Below are 16,205 nucleotides of genomic sequence, written 5' to 3'. Positions count from 1 at the left end.
CAGACCCGTGACCCCTTCCTGCCTCCTGCCGCCCGACGGTCCAGCGCCGGCACGGCCTGATAGCCGCGTCCTTCCCGAGACAAACCGTCTGGAACAACAGCAGCGAGCGTTAAGTAACTGAGGGACAATGAAAGCGGCTCTACGGGACGGCTCGTGCGGACATCTGCAGAAGCGGCACCCGGCGCTCGCTTCCGTGCAGCTGCCGCCCCGCGCGGGGACAGGCGGGGACGGGCGGCAGCTGCCCCGCGTCGGGCGGCCCCAGGGCGAGCTCGCGCAGCTCCGCGGGAAGCGGCGCGCTCGGGGGGGCCCTCCCGGCGCCGCGGCCCTGCCGGCCCCGCTCCCGCAGCTGCACAAAACGCGTTTCTTCGCCGAGCGCCCCGCCGCGCCCCCGTGACGGCCGCCGTCCCCCCCGCCCCGCTCCCGGCCACCCGCCGCCGGTCGGTCCCTCTCACCTCCGCCCGTCGGGAGAGCCGCAGCCGGATCCCGTAGAGAAGCAGCCCCGCGGGGCCGCCCGTCCCGTGTGGGGAGCGCGAGCGGAGACCGTTTGGGCACGCGGCGGGAGAGCGAAGGGGCGCGCGAGGAAAGGGGCGCGCGCGGGGCTGCACGGGCGGCGCTCGGGCGGAGGGAGCAAAGCGCCACGCGCGGCGCCGGGGGGCGGCCGAGGCCGGGGCCGGGCCTCTCGCCCCGACGGCGGGGCCGCGCGAGGGCGCCGGTTCCGCAGCTGCCGTACGGGACACGGCCTGGGGAAGGCCGTCAGCCACCGGGGCGTGCAGGAGGGAGTCCCAGGGGAGCCGCATCTCTGCGATGCTGTACCCTGGGATCGCCCCGTCGGTGCTCGCCGGCGACATGACGGTACAGTAGAGTAGGGCAGGGCAGAGTAGGGCAGTGCAGTGCAGGGCAGGGCAGTGCAGTGCAGGGCTCCGTGCTCCGACGGGGCGGCCGGAGCGGCCCCCAAGTCTCTCCCGTCTCGCGCCCCGCCGGGCCACGGAGATGCGGCGCGGGCGGGCTCCCCATTGGCCGTTGCTAGGTGACGTGCGCCGCGCCCACGTGACCGGAGTTAAATGCCGCCTCGGCGGCCCGCGGTGCCGCAGAGCCCGTCCCGCTGGCGGCGGCGGGAGCGCGGTGCCCGCCCGGCTCGGCCCGGCGGCGCAGCGCAGTTCGGGGGCAGCGGGATGGCGCCGCGACCCTGAGCGCCGCGCCCGGCGGGGAGGGTGCGGGACGGGGTTGCCCCGGGCGGGCGGGGGTCGAGGGATGACCGGCGTCCTGCCGAGCCCGGCGCCGGACATGCACTCCAGCCAGCTCTCGGCCGGCGGCTACCAGCAGCACAGCCTGCACAAGCCGCAGGAGTCCCCCACGCTGCCCGTTTCCACCGCCACCGACAGCAGCTACTACGCCAACCGGCCGCCCTACGGCCCGCCGGGGCCCTGCCCCTACGCGCCCGGCGCCGCCCCCTTCCCCGCCAAGCCGGGCTACGACCCGGGCTACGCGGCCGCGTACGGCTCCTACGGGCCCTACGGCGCCGGAGCCTCGCCGGCCGCCAACGACTCCGGTACGTCGCGGACAGGGGCCGGGGGGAGGTGGGCCGCCGTCGGGGCGGGCGGGGAGCGAGCGCGGCTCCTCACGGCGCCGCTTTCCGCCGAGCAGAGAAGGAGGAGTGCGAGCCCGAGGTGCGGATCGTCAACGGGAAGCCCAAGAAGGTCCGCAAGCCGCGCACCATCTACTCCAGCTTCCAGCTGGCGGCCCTGCAGCGCCGCTTCCAGAAGACGCAGTACCTGGCGCTGCCCGAGCGCGCCGAGCTGGCCGCCTCCCTCGGCCTCACCCAGACCCAGGTAGGGCTCGCCCGCCCGGCGCCGCTCGGCCCGACGGGGCGGCCGCGGGGCGCTGACGCCGCTCTCCCGCAGGTCAAGATCTGGTTCCAGAACCGCCGCTCCAAGTTCAAGAAGATGTGGAAGAGCGGCGAGCTGCCCGCCTCGCCGCCCCCGCGCCGCAGCGCCTCGCCGCCGCCCCCTGCCTCGCCGCCCGCGTGGGACTTCGCTCCTCACCCGCGCTCGGGGGGAGGCCCCGCCAGCCCCGGCCCCGCCGCGGCCTTCCTCGGCAGCTACTCGTGGTACCCGCACGGCCCCGCGCCGCCCGCCTCCCCCCTCCCTCAGCACCATCACGGCGGCGGTGGAGGCGGCGGCATCTTCTAGGGGACCGCGAGTCATTTCCCTTTTTATTTTTTTAAAGTCTATAGGTGCCTTTGCGGAAGACCTCATTGTGATGTTGGGGACTGAACACAACAGTAATAATAAAACGGTTAAAAAAAAAAAAAAAAAAAAAAGATAATTTTTATACGTAGGTTTAAAGCCGGAGCGTCCCGCCGCCCCGTTGCCCCCCGCGGCCGTGCACGGGAGTCTCTCTCCGGTGCCCCCGGGAGGGATCGAGCCCCGACGGAGCCCCCTCGGCACGTGGCTGCCAGCGCGGAGCTGAGAGCCGTGACACGAAACAAACAAACAAAGGGTATTTTGGTTATTTATTATGGAAAACTTCAGCTCTCTTTCGTGTTTCTTTTAGAGCAAGCAGAGATTATTTAAATAAATTATTGTTTCCACTGTGCCCGCTCTCCGTTTCTTTGGGGACGGGGGTGGTCTGGGGCGTCAGTCGGGGCCCGATGCTAACGTGGGGCAGATCCGCCTCCACATCTCATCGCCACCGCACGAACGGCCTCGGGGTTCCGTCCCCATCCCGTTCCCGGCTCCCGCCCGCTCAGCGCTCTCCTCCCGCAGCCCCGCGGTGCGGCTCTGAGTCGTTCCTCGCGGCACGGGCAGCGCGACGCCCCCCCGCCCGCTGGGACCGCGCACACCGCGCTCGGAGCGTCCCCGGCCGTGCGGCGCTCTGCTGGGAGCCTCGGGGAGGGCCCTTAGGGGTGTGAGCTCAGGGGGGCGGAGGAGCAGGAGAAAGGAGGGGGAGAGGGACGGCTGCGAGGGAGGGGAGAGCGGGAGAAACAAAGGGGCCGCTGTCCGGGAACGCTCCCGCGGGTGGCGGCGTGCAGGGAGGGAAGCGGCGGGAACCGGGCGGAGAGACCCCCCGGGACCCGGACCCGAATGGCGGGGATCACCCCGGTGACGGGCGGTGTTACACCGCGCGGTGGGAGGGCGGCGTGGGACTGGCAGAGCGGCCGGGGCCGCCTCCCTGCCCCGCGCTCTTCAGTTCCGTTCTCGGCCGCCAGCTCCGCCTGCGGCCGGGGCCGCCGTCGGGGGCCGGGAGACGCGCAGCGCTCCGCGGGAGTGGGGCATCCCGCGTTCCAACCTCCGCTCGTCCCTTCTCCCTCTCCCCACTCCACCACTTTGCCCTTTGTCGAGCAGCCCCCCGAGCACCCCCCGCACCCGGCTCGGAGCCCTCACGGGCCGGAGGTGTCCCTCGCACCCGCGTCCTTCGGCCGGAGGACACGGGGCGGGCTGCGCGGGGAAGCGGGGCCGCAGAGAACGGGACGAAGCGCCCCGTGCGGTCCCGCCGCGCCGCCCCGGGAAGGGTCCGTGGGACTCTTGGCGGCACCGCCCTCCCACCTCCCCCACCCCCCGCCGTCGGTCCCCTTCGAGGGGCTGCGGGTGTCGGCGGCGCTCGGCGGGTGGGCGCCGCGCTCGTGTGCCCCGGTGAAGAGCAGAGCCCGAGAAATTCAATTAGAGCGGCTCTGGCGAAAGGAGTTATTTGAGGCATGAATGTCTCCCCTAAAGCCGCAGCAATCATGTGGCATTAGGCACTTCCGGAATCCTATAGCCAACTTGAAAAATCCCAGACCCCTTTTTTCCCTAATTTTTGCTCTGATCTGTAATTTTATCCACATTTGCACCAGTTTGAGCATTCTGGCTCTCCCATCTGAAAGCCTGCAATTACTATATAATTCTTCGCAATTTCACATGTCCTAATATGGACTGTAATTTTTGCGCAAGACAATTTCCTGCTATTTCAAGCATCAACATTGTCAAAGTTGTATGTACATAATAAATGGGAATATCAATGCATAGTTTTTAGCATAACATCTTGACTCCTCGATAATTATATCCGTTCGGAGCCTACGCAGAATTAGCCTGAATTGCATGGTAACTGCCGCTGCTTTAAAATTTTTAAAAATTACTCATAATTTTCCCAAAGATTACCAAGATCTCGAGTGCACAATGTCATCAGCGTAATGAAGAGTAAACATTTATGCTAATAATCTGCAATTTTTTTCATCAGCTATAAAGACAGAGGCTATATAGCAGAAAATTTCAGTCATATTCTGCGAGAGCGGAGCCGCTAAAAGGCTCCGCGCCCGGAGCGCGTTCCGCTCCGCGGATCTCAGCCCACGCCGCGCTCCCAGGACTCCATCTCGGCCCTCGGCCGCTCCTTCCCCCCCTTCTCTCCCTCCGCAGCCCTCCGCCCGGCTCTCCCCTCCGCACCCCGCCGCCCGACCCGCGCTCGGCCGCCCGCCGGTGCCGCGGAGCGCCGCGCCCGGAGCTCGGAGAGCCGCAGCCCCGGGGCCAGGTGAGTGCGCGCGGCGCGGCGCGGGGACTCCGCCGCGGAAGGGCCGGGACCGAGCGGGGCTCCGAAGCGGGTTCGGGGGCTGCGCTCCCCGCCGCGCTCGGGGGCTGCGGGGCCGCGAAGCGCCCGGGCGGTGCCGCGGGGGGCGGGGGGAGGAGGGCGGCGGACACCGAGCCGTTCCCCCTGGGAGTCGCGGGGAGAGCTCGGGGCCGCTTTCCCTCCTCTTCTGCAGAGGGGTGCGGGGCTCGGACCCTCCGACCGTTCGCGGTTTCAGGGCCGCCCTGCGCTTTGCCGTCGGACTGACACCGCGGGCACTCGCGGGGCTTCGCGGAGACGCGAAGGGATTTATTATTATTATTATTTTTCTTTTCGCGTGGAAGATCTGAAAGAGGTATCCGTTGTTTGGCAGCGCCGCTCAGTCCGTCTTCATTACTTCAACATTGTGCATTTGCTAATTTGGAAGCCCCTTCCCATTGACAGCGCTGCTCCATACACCTGCAAGCAATTTGCAGCGCCGAATTGCGGGATGGCAGCTCGCACCTACCGCTTTTTTTTTTTTTTTTTCTTTTTTTCTTTTTTCTTTTTTTTTTTTTTTTTCCTTTCGCTTTTCTCAATGCGCAGCAAATTTGGCTTTCAGTGCGTTATCTCTTTTGTTAATGCAAAAAGATTCCCTGGGCGAAAAAATTGCTCATAATTACCAGAGAGATGGGGAAACTGCATTAGAATAAATAAACCTGAAATTACTGTAATTATGTTGTGTTTGATGGGCTCGGCTTGTAATCAAGAAGAGAATACAGTGAAATGATGCTGACCCTCTTGGGTTTGCAGCTGTACGCGCACTTTGGGGTCTTTTTTCGCAGCAAAGAGTCATTTTGATCATCATTAAGCTGTGTGGAACCTATTTCCCGAGTGTTCCAAAATGAGGGGCGCTTTTTTTTTTTTTCCTTTTCTTTTTTCTTTTTTTCCTTTTCTTTTTTCTTTTTTTTTTTTTTCTTTTTCTTTTTCTTTTCCCCCGACGAGAGAAAAAAGAGAAAAAACACATCCCCAAATTACGCTCCGCCACTCGCAGCCCCATCCGCGGGGCTGGGCGCGCGGGGCGACGGCCGTTAAAGGGACAATGGTGGAAACCGGGGCTTAATCATTGTAATGAGATATTGTCTCAATAGAAGCACCTTCGGATCATTCCGAGTTTAATTAATATCCTCATTATGAATATCTCCGAATCAGATATGTGACGAACCCCTCGTCAGAGACGAGGCAGAATTAATGAGGCCCGAGTTGAGATTCGCGTCTCTCTGCGTACAATGAGAATAGACTCTGTACTCGGGACCGCCTCGCTTGGGCTCCCCATTTCTGCGCTTGTGCCGTACACGCGGCGTTGGGCCGGCGCCCGGCGGACCCCCTCGCGCCGTTCCGGCCCCTCTCGGAGCGCTCCGCGGCCACGGGCTTCTGCCGCAGCTCCCGGTCCCGGTGCGCGGCGCTCGGGGGAAGGGCTCTTGGAGCCGGGCAGGGCCGCGCCTCGTGTGCGCTCTGTGAGTGGGCACGAGGCCGAAGCCCCGAAGTCCCGAAGCTCGGAGCAGCCCGTGGAGCGCTCTGTGGGCACCCGTCGGGCCCACGTTGTGCGAACGGAGCCCTTTCGGGCCGGCCAGCGAGACATGGACCACGCGGAGCTCTTTTTCCAAACCATAATTTTACTGTCTCAAAGAAACTTTATAACTTATGTACAAACGTTTGTGTGTTTGTTTTTTTTTTTTTGTTTGTTTGTTTTCGTTTTTCTTTTCCTTCCCCAAATACAAAGCAATAAGTTAACATTCTCAATATAAAACTAAACTTTGACATATAGACACGAAACACAGCTGAGCTCAGGTATCACATCTTCCGAGGGTCACAAGAAAATGGCAAATCTCCGTACACAAAGCGTCATGTCGTACAGCCACACGAAACGGAAAACAGAGTTTAAAAAGAAAAAGAAAAGAAAAAAAAAGAAAAAAGAAAAGAAAAAGAAAAGGAAGAAATAAGAAAAAGAAAAAAAAAAAAGAAAAGAGAAAGAAAAAAGAAAAGCTAAATTTTGTGCAACATGTTTACAGAACAATAAGGATTAAGAATCAAATATGTACAGCGGGAGCTCCCGCGCACCGGGACGGGCCCCGCGCTGCGCAGCGAGGGGTGCGCGGTCCCCCCGCAGCCTCCGTGCCGCGTCCGCACAGCGCTTCGCGGAGCCGCTCCGGGGCGGGGGGCGGTGCGCGGCCGTCCTTTGTTCGGCGCGGGGCGGTGCGCGGCGCTGGGGCCGGGGATCTCCACAGCAGCGAAGTAGAAAAGCGACGGGAAAAGTTACAAAGCGCGTCTTCCCGTGCGACGTTTCGGTTTTGTTTTTTGTTTTTGTTTTTTTGTTTTTTTTTTCTTTTTTCTTTTTTCTTTTTCTTTTTTTTTTTCTTTTTTTTTTTTCTTTTTTGACGGGGAAACGGCACCGGGCGCTTTTGTCGGAACTGCGCGCTCCGCGGCCGGCCGCACCCGGAGCTCCTCAGCGGTAATTCGGTCAATAAATAAAATCCCTTTCTTCCCCTTCGACAACGACAAAAAATATACAGATGGACGGGGAAAGAGACGGGAAACGCAGAGGGGAAGAAGCTCGGGACGCTGTACGGCCGCCGTCCCGCACCGCCGGGCCGCATCCGTGACCCCAATCCCACACGCACACAGACAGAGGGGCGGCCCCGATTGTCCCCCGGCCGCGCTCCGTCAGCTGCCGCCGGCGGGGACGCGCCGCGTCGCATCTGTGCCCGGAGCGGGAGGGCCCGGCCGGCTGCTGGCGCGTCTTTGTCCTCTTCTCCTTCCTCCTCCTCTCGGTTTTGTTTTTTGTTTTTCCTTTCTTTTTTTTATTTTTTTTTCCTTTCCTTTTATTTTACTTTTTTTTTCTTTTTTTTTTTTCTTTTTTTTCTGTCCGTGATAATTTGATTATTATTTTTTTTTTTTCGGCTCGCGGCGGGGCAAAACGTGCTCGTGCTCACATAAGCTGCGGCTGCTGCATAGCTTCTTGGTGGGCCGAGGGGTACCACGACGTGTAGCTGGGGATGTAGGTGCCGGCGCTGCCCGAGGACGCCTTCCCGGAGGCGGAGGAGGTGTTCCACACGGCGGGCACCGGGGGAGAGCCGCCGGACAGGGCCCGGCCGTTACTCAGGGCGCCGCTCTCCAGTGCCGCCCCTCCCTGCTTCATCAGCTTCTTGAATTTGGAACGCTTGTTCTGGAACCAGATCTTCACCTGCAACGACAGCGCGGCCCGGCTCAGCGCGGCCCGGATGGGTCCTCACCCCCTCCCCGCCCTCCCCGACGGCCCCCGGCCGCCTTCGCCCCGAGGTCCCCCCCTCGCCCCGGCCTCCCCCGCGCAGCGTCCCGCTCCCTCCGGCCTCGCCCTCCCCGCCTCCCGCAGCCCGGCCGGGACCGGCCCCGCGGACGGGACGAGCGCTCCGCTCCGCGCGGCTTCGGTACGCGTGGCTCCGCCGGGCCGGTCCCGGGTGCCCAGGGCGCGGAGGGCCGTACCTGAGTCTGGGTGAGTCCCAGAGAGGCCGCGAGCTCGGCTCTCTCGGGCAGGGCCAGGTACTGGGTTTGCTGGAACCTCCTGTTCAGAGCCTGCAGCTGCAAACTGGAATAAATAGTCCTGGGTTTGCGGATTTTTTTCCCTTTCCCATTAAAGCGAACTTCCCCTCCTTCTACCACAGTGCTTTTCTCCGATTCGGCCCCTACAACCACAAACGGTGCACAGTAAATAACAGTGATAGCAGCGAGACAACAGCAGTAACGGCGACGGCGACGGTAACGGCGCAGCGCTCACGGCGACGGGGCGGCGGAGCGCCGCAGCTCCAACAAAGGCTCCGCGCGGCGGTGGCAGCCCCGGCTCCATCCCAGCAAAGTTTGCTATTTTTACCGGCTGCAGTCGAGGTTTAATTACCCTTAATTGCGTACATTGTTTATAGCGCTACGCAATAAATAATGACGGGGACCGCTCCGCGCGCAGCTGGGCTGGGTCCGCTCCGCTCGGCGCCCGCTCCCCGCGGCCCCGGCCCCGCCCGGCTCACACACAGCGCTCCGCGATGCCGCCTCGCTCCCCCCCCGGCGGATCTGCTTCGCTCCGCGCCCCCCGCCCCCGGCACCTACCTGTCTCCTCCAGCCGGGGCTGGGCCAGGCCGGAGCTGTTGGGGTAGGGCTGCACTGAACTGATGTAGGGGTTGCCGGAGTGGCTGCTCACCGAGTTCACATAGGGGTAGCCCAGCGGTCGGGAGAAGGACGAAGCTGTGCTGTACGCGCTGTCGGGCTGCGAGTGGCCCGCGGAGTGTAAACAGTGCATGGAATAGTGTCCGTGGGACATGGGAGAAGGAGACATTTGCTGGCCGGGCGGCCCGAACTCCATAAAGACGGCCTTCCCCGAGACGGGGCTGTTTAGACTCTCAGGCATGGTGGTCATGGTCATTTCTCGCCGCTGGGTCTGTGTGTGTGCTCTCTCTTCAGCGTGCCTTTTGGGGGTCTGTTGTGTTTCTCAGGACGGGAAAGAACCCAATTTAAGCGGAACAGGGTTTTCACTTTCCATTCATAAGAAAATGGAGTTTGTCTCTTTGAAAAGTCTGAGCGTGATGCCGCTCATCTACACAAACTCGCCTAAAAGCTTTGACTCAGCCGAGCCGATGAATATTCATGAGCCGGCGGAGCTGATTGGTTCCCCGTCTTGCATAATCGCTTTGGATTGGTCCGAGCCGCTCGGGGCTCGCCCGGACCCCGGTGAGCGCGGAGATCCGCGCCGGCAGCGCCGCGCCTCCCGGCCGCACGCCCCGACGGCACCGCTGGACGGCCGGGAGCTGCCGCGGCCGAGGCCGGGACCGGGAGGCATCGCCCCTGGCCCAGAGAGGAGCGCGGGGACGGCCCCGAGGTGCTCCGGAGCCGCTCCGGCCGCGGGCAGAGCCGCGCACGCCGCGCCGTGCCCGCTCCCCGCCGGGGTCCCGCCCGCCCTCGGGCCGCGCCCGCCCGAGCACCGCTCCTAGCGCGGGGGGGAGGTGGGGGAGACAGGAGCCCAGCGCGGGGGAACGCGGCTCGCCCCGCTCGGCCCGACGCGCGATTGAGCTGAGCACGCAAACTTCCGCGTGCGTGAGCAGGGAGCGAGGTGGGACTTGGGAGATCCTCCCCAGAAAGCCCGCGATGAATCCCAAATTACTTTGTTGGATAATTAGAAAGTGTCGGTAATTATTTCTTTCATAATTCAGCGGTGTGACTGTAACAGGAAAATGATCCCGCGAAAGTTCACACGTGCAGATGTATTCGTTACCGACTCATTTGATTAAATGCTAGTCTCAAGTGCTCGGCTCCCAGCTGAAGGCGGCCCCATTAGCATAACACTGATGTTTAATTTTCATACGCATAATTAGCCGTATATTGAACGCTAATAGCAACACGCGGCCTCCCAGCGCCGAGCACCGGGGCTGCGAGCCGGCCCGGCTGAACCTCCCCGCGCTCCGGGGCCGTCGGGGCGCGCAGTGAGCGGGGCTCGGGTCCCCGCGGTCAGACACAGCCGGGCAAAGGGAGGCCCCGAGGAACGCTCCGTTCCCAGTGCACACGGTCGTGCCGAGGGCTGCGGTGTCCGTCAGCGGGGCAGGGCGGAAGCGGGGCCCGTGTCACAGCCCCGGCTCTGCTGGCGCTGGCTTCGCAGATCTGACACGAACGTGCCCTAATCTCTGCTCTTTTTTTTTTTTTTTTTTTTTTTTTTTTTTTTTTTCCCATTAGTCTCTCTGTCGGTTTTAATTGCCCATTTCCTAACGCCTCTTTTACTTCGTCCCCCCTCATTTGTTTTGTTTTGTTTTGTTTTGTTTTGCATGCGATGCGTACGGTTCATTCCCACCACCTCGCTGCGGACCGGTGCCCGGGGGCAGCAGCGCGGCCCCACGCGGACCCCCCCGGCCATGTAAGTGACCGCCCGGGCCGGGGCCGCGGATCCGCGCTGCGGGGGAGGCGGGATGGGAACGGATTGGGACGGGACCGACGTGACGGACGGGACGGTGCAGCGGCGGCATCGGGGGAGGCGGGCACGGTGGCCTTCGCCTTCCCGGGCAGAGAGCACGAGGTGGAATCTCGGTGCGACTGCGAAACGTGTTGGATGCATCGTTTATTTGTACAGGTTTTAAGGTCTTCCAAACTAATCTAAGAGGCGATCGAGCTGAAAGGCTGCCCTGTGGTATTGGGAACGGGATGGGGGCTGGTCCTGCTTCTTAAAAAGATGCTGTTAGAAACAATTAGAGCTGACAGCTCGCCGTACTCTAGTGAAAACAAACGGTTCAGGGAGCAAGAACCAGCGGCCGCCCCGCCCGGCCTGCCCCAGCAGCGGCTCCGCACCTCCGCCCGGGACTCCCTCGCCGCGCGGCCGCTCCGTCGGGCCGATTCCGAGAGGCGCAGAGCAAACCCTCCCCCCGGGCCGAACCCCTCCGTCTGTGACAAGAGCTCCCAGCTCGGAGTGCCCCGTTATGCACCGTGCGCGGCGCGGAGCTGCAGTTATCCGTCTCCAGAATAGTGCGCTCCGCGTCTCGTTTTTAATCCTTTCTCGTGCGGCGTAGAGAGAAACGGGCCGGGGAAGGAACGGGATTGCCGCTGCAGAACCGCAGGGAACGGGCCGCAGCCTGCGTCCCCTCCCGCCCCCCCGCCACGCCCGCAAACTTTTCGTCTCGGCAGAAGTTCCAGCCCCGTTCATCAGGGGCGCTGAGGGCAGAGCGGCCGCGCTTTCCCTGCGACGGGATCCCCGTGCTGCTCCACCGAGGAGCGCGGCCGCGTCCTCCGCGTGTCCCGCACGGCACTCTGCCCCTCTCCACCACAGCCGGACCCTTCCCCCAGCGGGCTGAGGCTGAGCCGCTGCTGCCAGAAAGCAAGAGGCTTTTATTCAACACTCACCGGGTACCGCGCAGAGCACCGCGCCGGAGCGAGCTCCCGGGCCCCATCCTGTGTCCCCTCAGACGGCACTCAGTGCCCCCAGAACCACCCGGAGCTCAGCACCGTCCCTGCGGAGCCGGGGACGCCCAAAACACAGCGAGCCCTTCACTCCCCGCTGCGTCCTTAGGCTTCTCCCGGCACCTTAGAGAGGATTTCTGCTCCCTCCGAGGTAATGACGACGGTGTGCTCGAACTGTGCTGATCTGCAACGCACAGCGAGCAGTTAGCGGGGGGGCAGCGCGGCCCCAACACGCCTGTAGGACTCACCCGAGGGTTTCGGCTGCCAGTGCTCAGCTCCGCCGCTCGGGAAACAACAAAATCGGGCACCTTTTATTGTCTACCGAAATTGCGGTCCATTTGTCCTTCAGAATCTTAAATTCGGGGGAGCCCTCCATTATTATTGGCTCTGGAACAAGAAAAAAAACGCCAGAAGTGAGCAGCGCTGCTGCGGGCGGGGGGGGGGCCCGGCGGCAGCTCTCACCCGAGCTCCGAACCACGCTGCCCCACCGGGGCCGCACCGGGAAAAGATGCAGCACTGCAGTGTGGGGAAGGTGCCCGCGCCGCTTTTGTAACAGCAGGGAATTTCGTTCGAGCTTTCATTAAAACTCCGTGGTAGTAATCAGAACACCAAACGCGCTTATAAGCAGCAGATAGTTCAACATATCTGATTTAAAACAAACAAACAGCAACAACAACAAAAAAAAGCAACACACAAAAACCCCAAACAATACAAGAACCCAACAAAAGCAGACTTAAAATGTTCAATTCAACTACCAAAACAACGATTTTCTGTTTCGGCTCTAATTGCAGCGCTGGGAGGAAGGGCAACCGGCACTGCACTGTGCGCGCTCGCGTTGTGGGGCGGCTCTCACGAACCTCGAGCCGCCGGCCCGGCCCGGAGCAGCCCAGCCGGCAGCGGGACATGGCCGCGCTCTGCGGTCTGCGCACGGCCACAGCCGCCGGCCGCAGCCGCACTGCCAAAACGACGCGTCAGGTCCGCCACTTAATAAGATTTACGTTCAGATTTTTCCTTCCCAAATTCGTGCCAGCCGGGAGCTGTGTCGCACTACTGATCCCTCAGTGCATTTTGTAGAATAACATTTGAATCTGTTTCCCAGGGGCCAGTGTCGCCGCTGTCCCCGTTGCTGAAGGGACATTTCTCTACTCAAAGAAACGGCACGGAGCTGGGTTGTTGTGTGTGCGCTTTTTTAAAGACAAACATAGAATACATTCACTAACCTATTGTGAACGCCATTCCCTCCTCCATTAACAAATCACTGTCATTGGCTAGAAAAGAAAATAAAAACGCTTTTATAGTTGTCTCTTTTCACCTTCTCTTTTTTTTTTCTTTTTTTTTTTTTTTTCCCCCCTTTTTCTTTTTTTCTTCTTTTTTTTGGTAGCAGCGCCCAGCACTCTGTTTCAGAACCCGTTCTGGCTCACAGGTGCCGCGCACACCGGCCCGGACCAAAGACCTGATCCAAGTGTCCGTTTTCATTGTCCCCGCGGCCCGCCCCGCCGCCCTCCGCCCCCACCAGGGCTTTCCCACTCCCGCCGCCGTTTTTTCCCCCAGCCCCGACGGCTCCTCGGATCCCGGGACACGTCCGGGAGGATCACCCGCGGAGATTCCCCCTGGGCTCGGATTGCACCTCCGCTGCCGGAGCCCTCTCCGGGAGGGCAACGGGAGGAGAAGGTGCCCAGGTCGGGGGCCGCTTACCGTGGTGCCACACCTCCGGGTGCCCGTGGAAGTACGACCCGATGCCGTGGCCGACGAAGAAGGGGCACACCTGGAAGCCATCCTGCTGTGCCACAGTGCTGCAGGGCAAAGAGGACACGGTTAGTGAGCGCAGCCCGACCCCACCACGTCTGTACCACCACCAGCAGCACCCAGTGCAGGGCCGCTGCTGGTTCTGAAAGAGAGCAGTCATCGCATAACCATCGTTAGGTTTCAGAGTGAACGGGCCCACCAGGGCAGAGCACAGTGCAGTGCAGTCCCAGCTGCCTGCAGAGCCCTGCTGCGTGCACCTGTGGCCTGCATTAGTGGGGATGGAAACATCGAGCTGTTCCCTTCCAAAATACTGCAAACATCCAGTACCAAAATGTACTGCAACTCCAGAAAATCAGTTCATGCTTTAACAAACAATGTATTTCTACTGAACCTGTCAGCAGTCTCCAAACCAAATCATCATAATTACAGCACTTCAGTTCTGCTGGGAAGATCTGTCTGGTCCTTCACAGACTCTCAAAAAGAGCATCTTCCAGAGTGACAGATGTCCTGTCCGCAGGAACAGAGCGTGACCCCCCAGGCCTCTTCCATGTCAGAAAACAAAAATACCACCCTGATGTCCAAAGCTGGGGACCCAGAGGTCTGGCAGTGCCCTGTGGTGCAGGCTAGGCTCTGCCAGCAGGCCTCTCCACAGCACCGACCCAGACAGCTCAGCCAGCAGAGCCAGCCTTATCCTAAAAGGAGATCTGGGGCACTTGAGGAGGAGCGCAAGTGACAGGGGAGCTGCTCCCGAGGACCATCCCACAGCATACCCAGAGCGAACAGGAGCACGGGAGTGGGACAGGAGGCACTCTGTCTGAAAAGATTTTGTCTACAAACCTAAAAGCTAAAAACCTAAAAACCTAAAAGATTTTGTCTACAAACCTTTGTTCATTTAAGATTAAGGTGGGCCCTTCACATTTCAGGTTTGCTTGTAGTGGCAGCTGAACAAATGTGCCTGCTGCCTCAATGCCATTACATTTCTATCTGAAGACTGGAAATTCATGTTTAGCTGTCCTAAAATTCCTAATTTCTAGCAAAGAGGGATACTAATCTGGTTAGAAATTGGGCTTCAATTTGTGGCATCCAAGGTCCAGAGCTTGATGTTATATATTGGTGATATGGAAAAAAAACAAAAAAACAAAAAAACAAACATGATGGTTTCTGCTTTGAGAGGTCCCAGCATTGCGGGAAGTCCATGCCTCCCACTGTGCAAGCCGGCCTGGGTCACAGCTGGGGCTAGCTGTGACACTGCTGAGGGCCAAAGAAGATCAGAGAGGAATCACAAAGTCCGACTACTCAAAAACATACACAAAATGAAATAGAAGGTCTCCGGTGACCCAGCCTACAGCAATGCAGATAATGGTTCCCAGACGGGGGAAGCGATTCCCTTAAGAGAGATGGGAGGCCTGACAAGCACCACACTGTGAGCTGTACCTTCTCCTTCACAGGGCTTCACAGAGTGCAAATGGCCCCACCAGCCGCTTTGAGGCTGTGCCCCATGCCCAGCCCTGCTGAGCAAGGGCACCTGGGGCACTGGTGTGGCAGTGTTCCCTCCTCTTGCACAGAAAGAAGTGGTTCTTGTGCACGGCAGTGGTGAATTCTGCCACTTCCTTGCCCAAGCGATTATAAACATCAGTACTTGGGTGGCTGGGATCAAAACAGGGGATGCTGCAATCAAGACAGGAGATGTGGAGCTCACAAGCCATGAGACCTGCACTGACAGGCATCTGCGCTCCCCTGCCTTCCCACTGGAACTTGTCTACAAGACAACTTGGTGTTCTTTACTTAAAAATGAAGTGTGACCAATGAACATGACATGACACACAGAAAATCTGTGGAGAAAATAAGCTACAGATATACGACTTGATCACATTCAGTCCAGTTCGTGCTTCAGAAGCTCTGTATGGGGAATTTCAAAGCACTCCACAACTACCGGCTTCACTTCAGAGTACTGAGAAAGCCCACTGTCACATCCACACGGGCACTGTGAAACCCATGCTCCCATCATGAATGCGGCTGCCAGCCCTGCTGCAGCCTGCTAGGGCTGTTCTATCAGCACCGGTGTGCTGCTCGCACAGGGAGGGCTGAGTGAACTGCCAGCCTCGGCCATCCCCCTGCCCACCAGCATCCGGGGCTGCATTACCTGGCTAAGAAGCCTGGATGGTACAGAACGGGGCATTCTGCCCCCCTTTGCCATTTGCAGCTGACAGGAGCTCAGTGTTTTGGCCTGGCTGTCTCACTCAGGATCTGCCATCAGTGGCCTTTCTCTCCAGCTCTCCCTGGAGGGCAGCCCCAGAGGATTACAGGCCCTGCGCTGTGTAGACACAGCTGGAGTGGCATCGGCTGCAGGTGGGACAGGAAAGCAGGAGAGAGGCAGGGCTGAGGGGAAGGAGAGTGGCAGAGTGGGGCTGAGGCACGGGGCTGCCTCCCCTCAGCCAGGGCACGGTCCAGTCCTGCCAGTGCCAGATAGCATGGACACACTGTGTTGGCAGCACAAAAGAAACATAGGGATTCTTCACAACAACCGTTGTTAAAAATACCCATTGATAATATTCACCATTATGCATTTTATTCTTGGAGCCATGTAGCACGCTTGGGCAGAGGTGAATTGGTCAGGATTAAAAGCATAATCATTTAATGAGCCCAGTACTTGATTTCATGTTTTGCTGCCGAGCAGTACAGCCCAGCGGCTGCAGTCGAGTAGCTGCAGGGCTGCCCCTCTGCGGCAGGTGGCAAAACGCCCGTGCTGGGATGGAACAGCAGTAGCCAAGCTCGAAGGGGAAGGTCAGTGAGGGCAGCTCATGGGCAGAGCCCTCGTGTGCTGCCATTGTGCTCCTGAGGGGACAGCAGAGCTGGGCATCAGCTCCTTCTCTACCAGACAGCATCTACCTAACCCCTGCAAGAGGAGGGATGAGTGCGGAGACATTCTGCAGCCCAACAAACTGCAACAGTGCAGCAACAGGCATGGCCACATTTCCGTG

At 60.3% G+C, this 16,205-nt stretch overlaps 3 protein-coding genes across 6 annotated transcripts in view; 1 reads left to right on the top strand and 2 right to left on the bottom strand.

The window, feature by feature from the left end:
• Positions 1-1,158: 1,158 nt before the first annotated feature.
• On the top strand, positions 1,159-2,587 carry DLX2 (distal-less homeobox 2). Its single transcript, XM_072342182.1, has 3 exons — positions 1,159-1,549; positions 1,645-1,829; positions 1,902-2,587. Exons 1-3 carry the CDS (start codon positions 1,252-1,254, stop codon positions 2,187-2,189), a joined length of 771 nt encoding a protein of 256 aa, XP_072198283.1. The 5' UTR covers positions 1,159-1,251; the 3' UTR covers positions 2,190-2,587.
• Positions 2,588-6,578: 3,991 nt separating this feature from the next.
• On the bottom strand, positions 6,579-10,213 carry DLX1 (distal-less homeobox 1). 2 transcript variants are annotated; one of them, XM_072341977.1, is made up of 3 exons: positions 8,653-10,213; positions 8,038-8,237; positions 6,579-7,759 (listed from the first exon to the last, which is right to left on the bottom strand). In XM_072341977.1, exons 1-3 carry the CDS (start codon positions 8,963-8,965, stop codon positions 7,505-7,507), a joined length of 768 nt encoding a protein of 255 aa, XP_072198078.1. In that variant the 5' UTR covers positions 8,966-10,213; the 3' UTR covers positions 6,579-7,504. The 2 variants fall into 2 exon arrangements, with proteins under 2 accessions (XP_072198078.1, XP_072198079.1); XM_072341978.1 differs by lacking the exon at positions 8,038-8,237 and having other exon boundaries at positions 7,547-7,759.
• Positions 10,214-11,387: 1,174 nt separating this feature from the next.
• The window catches only part of METAP1D (methionyl aminopeptidase type 1D, mitochondrial), a 43,161-nt gene continuing 38,343 nt past the window's right edge, over positions 11,388-16,205 (bottom strand). For all 3 annotated transcript variants that reach the window (XM_072341389.1, XM_072341391.1, XM_072341388.1), the window contains exons 7-10: positions 13,174-13,271; positions 12,699-12,746; positions 11,787-11,865; positions 11,388-11,662 (exon numbers count right to left, since the gene is read on the bottom strand). In XM_072341389.1, coding sequence (XP_072197490.1) covers positions 11,584-11,662; positions 11,787-11,865; positions 12,699-12,746; positions 13,174-13,271 — 304 coding nt within the window. In that variant the 3' untranslated portion in view covers positions 11,388-11,583. The remainder of the gene's footprint in view (positions 11,663-11,786; positions 11,866-12,698; positions 12,747-13,173; positions 13,272-16,205) is intronic.

Source organism: Excalfactoria chinensis, chromosome 7 (assembly GCF_039878825.1).
Source record: "Excalfactoria chinensis isolate bCotChi1 chromosome 7, bCotChi1.hap2, whole genome shotgun sequence".
NCBI lineage: Eukaryota > Metazoa > Chordata > Aves > Galliformes > Phasianidae > Excalfactoria > Excalfactoria chinensis.
Note: the sequence above shows the minus strand (reverse complement) of the source record. Positions and strands in the feature narration are given on the sequence as shown.